General features: G+C 28.0%; 1 protein-coding gene across 1 annotated transcript; it reads left to right on the top strand.

The window, feature by feature from the left end:
- Nucleotides 1-2,649: 2,649 nt before the first annotated feature.
- LOC145016938 (cell differentiation protein rcd1-like) lies at nucleotides 2,650-9,899 on the top strand. Its single transcript, XM_078975087.1, has 5 exons — nucleotides 2,650-2,814; nucleotides 9,088-9,220; nucleotides 9,316-9,425; nucleotides 9,509-9,613; nucleotides 9,696-9,899. The coding sequence occupies exons 1-5, from the start codon at nucleotides 2,650-2,652 to the stop codon at nucleotides 9,897-9,899; spliced, it is 717 nt and encodes a 238-aa protein (XP_078831213.1).
- Nucleotides 9,900-12,723: the final 2,824 nt, after the last annotated feature.

The following is a 12,723-nucleotide window of genomic DNA, read 5'->3' as shown; positions in this document are numbered from 1 at the left end:
TGTATTCTACTAGAATACACTCTCGTTCTTCATATTTCATGCAACTTTATTGTATTTTAAGTGAGTGAGTCCTAAAATAAATTGAGAACTCATATATAAAAACCTAGATGCGAATATATTCTGATAGAATGTTATTGCTAACATTAATGACAGATTTAATTATTTTCCATAAAATGAGAATTATAATTATGGATATCATTTAATATACATATAATTATGGAAATCATTTAATATCTATATTTATTTAATTCAATAATTATTTAATTTAGTAAAATCCTATTGCTGCATTCTAGCACGCTATCAATACTTACAACTCATTTTTGTGGAAACCAATTAAATTCGTCATTAATGTCAACAATATTATTCTTTCAAAATTAATTCATATCTAGAAAAATGAGAGTGTATTCCAGCAGAATGAGCGTGTATTCTACTAGAATACACTCTCTTTCTTCATATTCTAAGTGAGTGAGCCCTAAAACAAAATACGAACGCATATATAAAAACCTTGTTGAAAATTCATTCTAAAAGCATATTATTGCTAACATTAATGACGAATTTAATTAGTTTTCATAAAGCGAAAATTAAAATTATGGATATCATTTAATATACATATAATTATGAAAATCATTTAATATCTACATTTATTTAATTAAATAATTATTTAATTACTAAAATCTAATTGGTGCATTTTAGCACACAATAAATATAAAAAAAAAATAACCTAGCCGCACACACACACACACACATATATATATATATATATATATATATATATATATATATATATATATATATATATATATATATATATATATATATGGTGTTATGATAATCATACATTGAATGCAGAACAAAGTAGATATAAAAGGTAATCATTTTACTTGAAAAAATAAAGATTACAAAATTAACTATATTAAAAACATTAATTATAAAATTATAACCATATATATATATATATATATATATATATATATATATATATACACATAGAGAGAGAGAGAGTGAGAGAGAGAGAGAGAGGTTAAAATGTTTCTCACATCTATTGTGTGCTAGAAAACATCAATAGTAATTTAGTATTAATTTTATGTATACTAAATGTTATCCATACTTACAACTCATCTTTATGGAACCAATTAAATTCGTCATTAATGTCAACAATAGTATTCTTTCAGAATTAATTCATATCTAGAAGAATGAGAGTGTATTCTAGCAGAACGAGAGTGTATTACACTAGAATCCACTCTCGTTCCTCATATTCCTTGCAACTTTATTGTATTATAAGTGAGTGAGTTCTGAAACAGAATACGAACTCATATATAAAAACCTAGATGCGAATTCATTCTAAAAGAACGTTATTGCGGATATTAATGACGGATATAACTAGTTTCCATAAAAAGAGAATTATAATTATGTATATCATTTAATACGCATGTAATTATGGAAATCATTTAATATCTATATTTATTTAATTAAATAATTATTTAATTTACTTGCCATATATATATATATATATATATATATATATATATATATATATATATATATATATATATATATATATATATATATAGAATGTGGAACAAAGTAGATATAAAGGTAATCTTTTTACTTGAAAAAATAAAGATTACAAAATTAACTATATTGAAAACATTAATTAATAAAATTGTAACCATATATATATATATATATATATATATATATATATATATATATATATATATATATATATATATATATATATATATATATATATATATATATATATATATATATTATAATTATACATTGAATTTGGTGATAAAAATTATTACATGATTATAAAAATATATTTATTTGTTATTTTAAATATTATTTTGAATGCAGAACATAAATTATATTATTATATAAAAAAGTATATTCAAATACTATTTTTCAAAATAGTTAAAAATATTTAAATATTGTAAATATAGAACGACAAGTCAATTTAAATAGAAATTATCAAAAAACTATTTTTATTATAATTTTTTTTCTAATAAAAACGTTTTAAATTAATTAATAGAAAAAATTACAAACAATATTTGATCGAAATTTCTTTTAAAAAATAAATTAATTAATAAGCAATTTCTAAATAAACAATTACAAAGTTAAGTTGTAATACTAAATCGTAAACATATTTCTTTAAACACAAATTACGAGTATATACTATTGAATTATACAAGTAAGCCATGTTTACTTAATTAACTACTTATTACTTATTTTTTTTAAAATTTTATTATAAAAATGGCTAATGTCTAGTCATTAGGAGTATAACTTTTCATTGCTATATTTAATCTCTGTAATCTACTACTTGCAAGAACTAATATAAATTTAGTGAATAAGATTTACTACATAACTATACCTGCATGACTAACACGTGGCAGGTATGGACAAATATTTTAATATTATAATCTGTCACTTTAGCAGCTCTATTCTCACACACCAATCTATAAGTAGTCACCCACATCCTCACTCGATGTCCTTTTCTCCTCATGCCAAAATACACATATTCTAGAGAGAGAAAGTATTCAATTTTAGAGAGATAGAGAGAGAGAAAGTGAGAGAGAGAAAGAGAGAGAGAGAGAGAGAGTGTGTGTGTGTGTGTATCTACGCGAGCCAACACACATAAGGAAAATGGAGAACTTGCCAGAAACGCTATATGTCGATCCAACCACTGGTGGATCTTCTTCCTCCATCGGAGTAGAATCTGCAGCCGTCGAGCATACCAGGATAGAGCAGTGCATAGACTTGCTTCACCAGCCTTCGAGGAGAGAAGAAGCCCTTGCTCTTCTAAACAAGGTATGTATGCATATACATGTACTTACGTCATTCGGTCTGCATATATAATTATTGTTTATGTATGTTTGTGCGATCGTGATGGTCATGTCTTTAAGTTTTTAGGCCTATACAAATTAGAATATACTTGATCTGTTCAAACTTTTTGTCTCTCCCATTCATGTCGTCATATATCTGGTTATATAGATAGATCTACTTCTAATTAGTTTTGTTAATAATTCCAATCCAATTTATTTCATAACATAAACGAGTTGTTATCAAAACAGAATTGTGAACCATTGTTTGAGATCTTCCTTAGGGTTTAGTTGTGTGTAAAATATTTGGAGCAATAGATCGAAAATTCCATTAATGAAATTGTGGAAATTTTTGTAGCGTTCAACATCAAGATTCACATTAATTACTAATGCAAGTATTTTATAGAAATAAATTGAAGTGGAATTATAATTAATTCTTGTTGCTATTCTTTGTTCTAGAATTAATCTTTCTATCGATTTAGGAACGAAGAAGTAAAGAGATGGCGGTGCTAATATGGAATTCTAAGAATGTATCCTTCTTCCTACTTCAGGTACACATTTTTTTTTCATGGCTATTTAAGATATGTTTTGAATTGGATGATATAGATTTGCAAGTTAAACTAATAGACATCCATATGAATAATTTTCTTGGTAAGTGATTCAACTTACTACTATAAATAACATCCACATATCCTTTATCAACTTTTACGTATTTATTTTTGTCTTCATACACAGCACCATTTTTTAGTTCAATAAAACTCTATCAATTTTTTTGTTAATAATTCATTGAATTCTATAAAATTTAATGAAATATTAGAAAAACTGGTTATTAATATTTATTAAAAAATTAGAAAACTCTCTTTTTTCTAATGATATTGAACATCATATCCAATGAATAAAAAGATTACATCTCGAATGATAAAATTTCATTATTTGAATGACAACTAAGATTATTAACTTATTTAAATCTCTCATTGAACACACCATTATGAATATTTTGATTAATACTATAAAAAATCACGATATTTCAAAACGAATAAATATGTAAGATTCTAATGTAACATCAAAAATAGCAAACAAGATAAAATGCTTGAGAGTTTCATGAGATCGGGATACATGAGTCCAACCAAATATTTTGGTAAAAGCATTTTTGTTGGTTATGAGAAGTCAATGAAATCACATAAATATTAAAAATATTGTTAACTTATTTTTTTATTCCATCGGAGTAGGTTAAATTATATAAATGCTAGCAAGATGCACAAAATTAAATTACTTGTATGGGCATGAAAAGGAAAAACACACCAAAGATTCTAATTAATGAAGTTTTTTCATACCATATGTTTAATCAAAACATGAGACAACGATTGGGTGTCAAACCAACAAATTAAGAAATATAATAATAACAATTAAATACAAATCACTATTACTAGTAATTACCCATGAGGTCCGTCGGTATTGCGTTGTTAATTTGGTCAAGAGGTCCAACAAATGCTCTTTCAGTTCGTCGGAAATCCCTCAGTATTCCATCACAAATAATTACCCATGGCGCTTTTTATGACACACCAAATTTCATCGGAAATCGTGTTTAGTGACAGATTTCTGACGGATATGGCCATCGAAAATTGCCCAGCTTCTAGTAGTGATTGTATACTATGAGATAATATAGAACAAACATAGTTGGTCTACAAAGATACGAGACTTAATGTTTGATCATTTATTTAAACAATATAGAACCAATTGGTAAAGTAGGGGGATTTTATTGACATCAAATTAAACTTCATAAATAAGCAAATTATAGACTAAAATTAGAAAATTTAAAATACATTTTGTGATTTTTAATCCTATTCAAGTACTATGTTGTAAGATGTAATGTGAATTTAATTTATGTTCAATCTAATTCGATAATGATGATATTAATAAACTCTAATATCTCCAAATTGACAAAAGTATTTTACTCAAAACATGATCTTTAAGTAAAATTTAATTTAGTTGATAAAATCCATACAATATGTTACATTAGATCACTAATCTTTGCTTACACTAATTTTGATTCCAGTGAAACCATTTAAGTGTTTGTTACCAATTACAAATCATAAAATGTATACAAATTTCAGAATTTAACTCACAACTGATATGAACCCTAGTTTCATTGATCAAGTGAAAAGAATACAAATCAAGTACATAATGAAGACCAAACCAAATATTACTAGATAATAAACATGAAATCAAATTCACATCACAATCTTAACAATAAATACATAGGAATCTAGAACCAGAAATTTTAAGAAATGTTAAACACACATGACTAAATTAGAACACAAATTCAACAAGTTCTGGTCTTCAAACAAACTTACAAAATGAAAATATCATTTATCAAGATACTTTTTATTCTATTTATGATTTTTTTTTGTTTTTGTTTGCTACAACTCTAAAGTTGTAGGGGTTTCACATTCAAGAAGTTTTTATTTCCAAGCACTTTGATTATTGATTTTTCTTATATGAAGACACATGGACTTCCCTTCAATTTCAAGATGATTTATAGCATTTTTATACTAGTTTTTTTTATATATTCTTCTCTCTTTATACTTTCATCGCGGTTCTTCTAGCATTTTTTTATAGCTTTTAAACGACCAACACATACCTTTTATCTGTCGGGATGGAAATGGACACATCTGTGCCACCCTTAAAACCATCTTATTACTCCCTTATTGATATTTCACATACTTTGTAATAAATTTTAATAACCTTATGAATTTTTATATATATAATTTCCCTAAAATTAATTTATTTATAAAATACCGTATTCGAGTACTCTCCGTTTAGGTTGAGTACTTGCTACTCTCCAATCAACTAAATGGGTATCAAATAGCTAGTTCTACAACACTATATAGGAGTAGATGGAAATGATCGGAATATTCGTGGGGTAGAGTATGTAGAGAAACATTAGGAAAAAGGTTTATCAATTGGTTCAATTTGTCTTGTTTAGTTTGATCCTATCCCTGTTCATCTTGGTGTATCTTTTACCACCCATAAGGTATTCTTTAAGAGTTTCAACATTGAAGGAGTTAAAGCCATTGATACTAGGATTTCAGAAATTAGAATTTAGTGTGTCACTCAGATCCTAGCATGTCAGAAATTGAAAGAGATTTTAAGGTTGAGAAACTCCGACCAAAGGGATTGTCTGTCTTGAATGCCTTGGACAACGTACACATTTACTAGAAGGGTATTTCTTTTTACACAACAGTCTAAGACACCCCTAGCACACACCAATCTAGTTTTTATAATAATTAAATCGAAAATTGTATACATTGGGTTCTATTTTTTCAGCTCTATTTTACCCCTTGAGAAAGTAAAAAAACCTCCACCTGTCTTCTTCTTTTTTTTTTAAACTTCCACATATATTTCTTTATGTTTTTTTGTTTGTAAACCACACCTACTTTTATTTATTTACTTTTTCTTTTTTTTTATGATTTGTTTGATTTCTTAAGATAGACATGTCGTGTTTATATATATATATATATATATATATATATATATATATATATATATATATATATATAAACCATGTTTATTATAATTTATTTATTAAAATGTTTAAAATATAATATATTATAAAAAATAAATTAGATATCTATGTTATCTGTTAAAAATATTTCAATTTAATATATTATAATGTACTTTATAATATAGTGTAATTATACATATACATACTTTTTTGAATCTATACATATACATACTCTTTTGATGTAATATTTTTTAGCAACCAGTATAGACAAAAATGTGGCTTTATACTTCTTTTATAGAAAATGACATTCTTTTTATATAATTAACGATATTTGGTTTACAGAAATAAAAAATATACAAAAGATAAGTGTGGCTTATGTCTAACAAAAAAAAAAATAGTCAAAAAAAATTATGCTATAAAAAAGATGGGTTAGAAAAAAATAAAATGTATTAAGTTTGTGGGTTTATGGCAAGGTTAAAAAATTTGATGAGGATTTATCTGGAATTTTATTTATTTAAGTATTTTTTTTTATATTATTATATTATAAAAATGACATTTTTTTATGTTAGTAAAAAATTTGGTGACTCACTTGTTTTTAATCCCACTTTCCTCCAAACTTCCAAATAATCAATTCATTTATATATTTATTTATTGTTTTTATTTATTGTTAACATTTCTAATGATTAAAAATTATATTGTTTTTTAATATAAACTCAATAGAACTATTTTTGTTTATTAAAAAGGTATAAAACATTCGTATGCAATTAATTTGTGTCTATCAAAATTAAAGACACAAATAAAAAATATAAATTTTATCAAACAAAATGTTATCCGAAAAAGTATGAATCATGAATGGTTTTTAAAAATATTATGCCACTTTTTCGTAAGGTTTGTTTTTTTCTTTTGAAAAATCACAACTTTTTTTTCAAAGGATTTATTTGGAATTTTAAAATTTTAAATTTTTATTTATTATATTATAAAAACAATATTATTGTTCTTTTTTTATTTTAATAAAAAACAAATTTAAAGTTATTAATATTAAAAATGTAATTATTATATAATAAAAGTTTTATTGATTATGATATAAGAAAGTAATGATAAAAAAATTAGTCAAAATAATAATGATATGCTAATGATATGGTAATAATAACCTAAAAGATAAATCTAAAAATGTAGGATGATTATGTAGATTGATGTGTATAAAGAGTATAAGATTCCCAAAACGTTATGTGATTTAATTACTTGCTTAGCTTTGAAGAGACCATCACCCCAAACACAAAAAAGCCATCCCAATCAACCACACCAACACAAGAAAATTCTGATGTGGCGTACAATGACCTAAATTCTTGAAGAGCATCTGAATTGAGCTTCCTATATAGAAAAGAAGTCGAATTTAGGTTTCTACTTCAATCTTATGATCCATTCTGATTTGTAGGAACCAATCACTCCCTTGATATTGATAGCTAACAAATTAATGGGATAAGATCGACTTCTCTAGAAAAGTACTAGGTTGGCAACATGTTCTTCAAAATTCCCAATCTTGATGCCTAAGGGTTACCCTACTCAAATGGTGTCAATAATATCATGTTGTTTTAAGGTAAAAACTAGGAACACAATATGTAAGACTGATTCAGATGTATAGCGCCATTGATATGGTCTATGAATCCTCCCTCCCTGAGATGTAGAGGAATACCAAATATCTTCATACATGCTATCCATTGAAAACTGTGTGGCAATCCATCCCAAACCTCTAATTCACATAACCAAATCTTCCATGTTTTCTCATATTCTTCTAGGAACTTTCTTGCATTCAGTTGAATTTGAAACTTGTTATGAACACAATAACAATTCAAGTACTGGGAAGGAAGAAGGAACAAATAGGGACCAAAATGATATTTTGGAAAGTTGCTTGGGCTCCAAGCTTTTATTAAGAAGTAAGAATCGAAACTTAGAGCATCTACAATGGGAAGTTTAATGAAAGAGTTAAAGGAGGTGTCATGCCTACTTGTCATTCAATGGATTTGGAGTTCAATGGTCATTGAACTCTTCTATGGGAAAAAGAAAGTCTTTAAATCTTTAAATAAATATTTTTTTAATATGTTTCAGTGAACTTGTAGGGTTTAATGCATCGTGGGATAAAAATGAATAGAGTTGCATGAAATACTGAATGATAATGTAACACTTCATTGAATTCTATAGAGTTCAATGCAGTGTGGATGTCCTTAACAAAAATTACTTCTAAATAACCTCTTATTTATACTAAACATAATCAAAGTCCTATTCTAACTCAAATGCTTAATATAAGGAAAGTTTCTCAAATTGCATTTGGTACAAAATTCATCCGAGACTTTGAATTATCCAACACATTCATCAAGCACTTGAAGTTGAGCATGATCTTCAACATGCCTATTCAACGAATGTGAATTTTCTCAAGTCCTTTAGCTTTTAAACCTTTGTGGATATTTTGTAGTTTATACATGTTATGAACCTCCCCAACTAGCTAGGGAGCGCTTTAAGGCATGTGATGTTAGTGGATGAGACTCTTATATGCTTCTAGGGAACGAACCAACAAAAACATCTCTAAATGTTATTGAACTTGTGTGCATTTACTTTCAGTTCAAATTTTCACTTTAGGTACGTAGTCGGGTTTTTTTTTTCTTTGCCTTTTTATAATAAACTAGTTTTTTTTTTATTGTTTATTGTTTACATATAAAAGTGGTGAATGGTAAAGAAAACTAAAATACTCATGTGTTGCAGGAATTTTGCAAGGCATACAAGTTGTTGTCCCCTCCTGCACTTGGTATGAAAGAAGCAACGACAGTTTGCAATGCAGTGGCCTTACTTCAGTCGATGGCATCTCATCCAGACACAAAGATGGGTATTGTGAGAGGTACGTACTAAATAACCATAGATTCTGCTAGCCAGCATTGTTGAATTTGTTATTATTAATATAATGGATTCATTTGATTCTTACATTTTTGGCAGCTAAAATGCCTGTTTTCATCTACCCTTTTATGAACACTACTGAACAACGACTCAAACATTTCGACTACTTACGTCTCACCAGTTTAGGTGTCATCGGTACCCTTGTAAAGGTACAAACACAAAACATCAGTCTTGTACATTTCATATAAATATATAATACCACATTTAAATCTTTTATTTTACTTTTACGCAGGTGGAGGATACCAACAGCCCAGAAATCATTCACTTTCTTCTTGAAACAGAAGTGATTCCATTATGCCTTCGTTGCATAGAAGTGGGTGGTGAACTGGCAAAAACGGTATGTTAATAAAAATCTTGACTCTATAGATTTCCTTTACAAGTTGTTGACCATATATCCATCTATTGCTTTCAATATGCAGGTTGCAGCTTTTGTGGTTAGTAAGATTCTATTGTACGAAGAGGGGCAACGATATTGTGGCACATTCCCAGAAAGGTTTTATGCGGTTGCACAAGTCTTGATCAATGTTGTTGACCAGTTTACCATAAAACCACCATTACAGTTGTTGAAACATGTGTTAAACTGTTTCTTGCGACTATCTGAAGTCTCTAGGTTAGTCGGGTAAATTTTGATCTCTGGAAACTTGTATTGTTTGTATATTAGTACTTTAGTAGTGTGTTTTTTTTTAAAATCATTAATATCGTGTTCATGCTCTAACTCATGGTGTCAAATTCATAGGGCTTGTGATGCTTTGAGCAAATGTTACCCTGCCAAACTGAGAGATCCTGGATATCTCAACTTCGCTTGTGTAAGATGTTATATGCATGCATGCCTAACACACTAACAAACATACATATGTAGTGTAAAATGATATAATTATTTTATAAATTAATATATGAGTTTAACATGTCCTTTTTTATTAGATATTGTAACACTAAAATATAACTTAGGAGTTAGGATTATTTATTTGACATATATGAGTTGAAACTGATTTATGCTTTATTATTTATAGGAAGATCCATATGTTCGAAGACTAGCGGACCAAGTGCTCCACAACGTGGCTGGCCATATATAAGACGCTTAATCGGTTCATGCAACATCTCCTACTATGATCTTTTTGAAGTATAAAGAATCCTATTTTATTGACAAAGCGATCTCCATTAATTTTGGTTAGAGAGTATTGGAGTTTAACTTTCAATGTTTATGGTAATCCTTTAACTTTTAAGTGTTGAAATTCAAAAACTATATTATGGATGGTTGTTTACATGCCTCACATGGTTTGTAGTATGTGACTGCATGGGCGGAGACCTTGCATTACATACCAAGAAATATACAAAAAATTTCATAAAACTCTAAAAGCTTAATTTTTCCTACAATTCATTCAAATCAATAAATTTTAAAGTAACACTACAATAAAAAACTGTCACTTTACTTTTCATCCACTACAAAAAATATGGAAATGTGTAACATCAGCTAGAGGCAATAGATGACGTCACTATTGATGTTGTTGATAAAAGTCATATGCCTGGAGGGATTGGTGCCACAGAAACCACACTCTTCTTGCTACCACGTAAGCGTCACGTCAGCTTTTACAACAAAAGTGTGGTTCATTGTCACACCCATGAAGTGGTACCACACTTTATTTAAAACAAAATTTAATAAAAAAATAAATTTTCATAAAAAAACATAACATTTCATTAATTAAAAAAAGTCCTGTACATTACATTACATAAAAAAACATAACGTGACATTAAAAAAATCATAGAAGCTTAGAAAAAAAAACTAGAAATCTTAAACCTACAACCTTAAAAAACACACATGAAACAGTAAAAATATTAATTAAAAAAAAAAACTAAAAATTTTAAACCTACTTAGCATAACGATTTTTGACATCTACCTTCATCATATAGAAACTTCAAGATCCTCCCCGATCATGTTCGATGTGTCCATCATTAGTATTCTCATGTCACTATCTCTTTGTTTCCGAAGCTCTCTTTCGGAATCAATTTGCAAACTTTTGTCAATTCTATCTTTTATACCCTTCATATCATCACCAATTTCTTTCAACTCATCCGAATCTGTTTCTTTGCCTTCGCCTTTGATTTTTGCTTTGTCCCCTCCCATTGGTCGGGAAGGTGGTGAGACTTGAATGGGTTCATCATTGTTGAGATCGAAACTAACACGAGCATCGAATGTAGTATGGTTAGATTCGAATGTTCTTGAGCATTTTGACTTTTTACATATAAGTACAACGTCCCCAAAATGGGGATTCTAGGTTCATGGTTGACTTTTTACCAAATTCACCAAAACCATTAATGGAATGATTGGTTTGAGATTGGAGCCATTGAAATCACCCAGGTGGTGTTAGAGACCAAAAGCCTAACCATTATAAGAATCTAAATTCAACATTGGGGTTTTCTCCAAGCATTCAACTCGGAATTTAGGAGTAGAAAAGAAAAGATTATACCTCATTAGTCATTGACTCCTCTTGCTTTCTCTTGGATGCACAAATCACCTCTTGAATTAAACCCTAAATGATGAAGAAGATGAAATCACCATGTAAGTTCCTCCCTTTCTTGCAAAATACATTCTATTGAATGAGAGGAAGGAGCGTACATATTATTTTCAAAAAGTTTACCATTTTGTCCTTCAACTTTGCTCAATTTGCCAATTTCCACCATAAATTCATATTTTCTGACTTAAACTTAATTTTTGACATAATAAGTTCTTCTCCATCCATTATATAGTTTTTTGTGTTCCCTTATACTAATTGATTGAACCCTTTGGTAACCTTAATTTGATAATTTGACACTTTTTCCCCTTTAACATTAAAATATTACTATTTTTACTTCTAACTTTCTAAACTTCATATCAACAAATGATATGACTATCCCTTGATCATTTAACTATATAAATCATTTTTTTTAACTTATTTCCACTATTTATTTAAGGACCATTCTTCAATGTTTAGGATGTTACAATTATCTACCCCTTAAAATGATTTAATCTTCAGAATTACTTCGTGTGTCAGCTCATTAGGATTTCATCCCATCACTTTTCAACTTCCTTGGTATCCACATCATATTGATTATTTTGTCACAATTTCAATCAATCTTAATAATTAATAATACATCATTAGGGGTTGTTAACCCTCCTGGACACTTTTACCCTTTTGTCCCCTTTTAATATTTTTAACAAAATACTTTATTAATGATATTAAATATTTTAAGACATACATTCGAATCATGTTCTAAAAAGTTTTAAGGCATGTAAGAAGCCTTATCATATACCCCCAACCCATAAGTCACCATTTGACCATTTCTTTGCGTAGACATTATATATTGCCAACGTGTACCTTTTTGTGTCCACGCATATTACCAACATTCCATTCTTTACTAATTCCATTAGTAAGTCATACCATGAACTTAGCTTCAGATATATCATTTCAT

This window comes from Lactuca saligna, chromosome 9 (genome assembly GCF_052625555.1).
Source record: "Lactuca saligna cultivar CGN05327 chromosome 9, ASM5262555v1, whole genome shotgun sequence".
NCBI lineage: Eukaryota > Viridiplantae > Streptophyta > Magnoliopsida > Asterales > Asteraceae > Lactuca > Lactuca saligna.
Note: the sequence above shows the minus strand (reverse complement) of the source record. Positions and strands in the feature narration are given on the sequence as shown.

Coding starts and splice junctions, on each gene's coding strand:
- LOC145016938 (XM_078975087.1), top strand. CDS start 2,650: ATGGAGAACTTGCCAGAAACGCTATATGTCGATCCAACCACTGGTGGA. Junction 9,221..9,315: donor AAAGATGGGTATTGTGAGAG/GTACGTACTAAA, acceptor CATTTTTGGCAG/CTAAAATGCCTGTTTTCATC. Junction 9,614..9,695: donor GTGGTGAACTGGCAAAAACG/GTATGTTAATAA, acceptor TTCAATATGCAG/GTTGCAGCTTTTGTGGTTAG.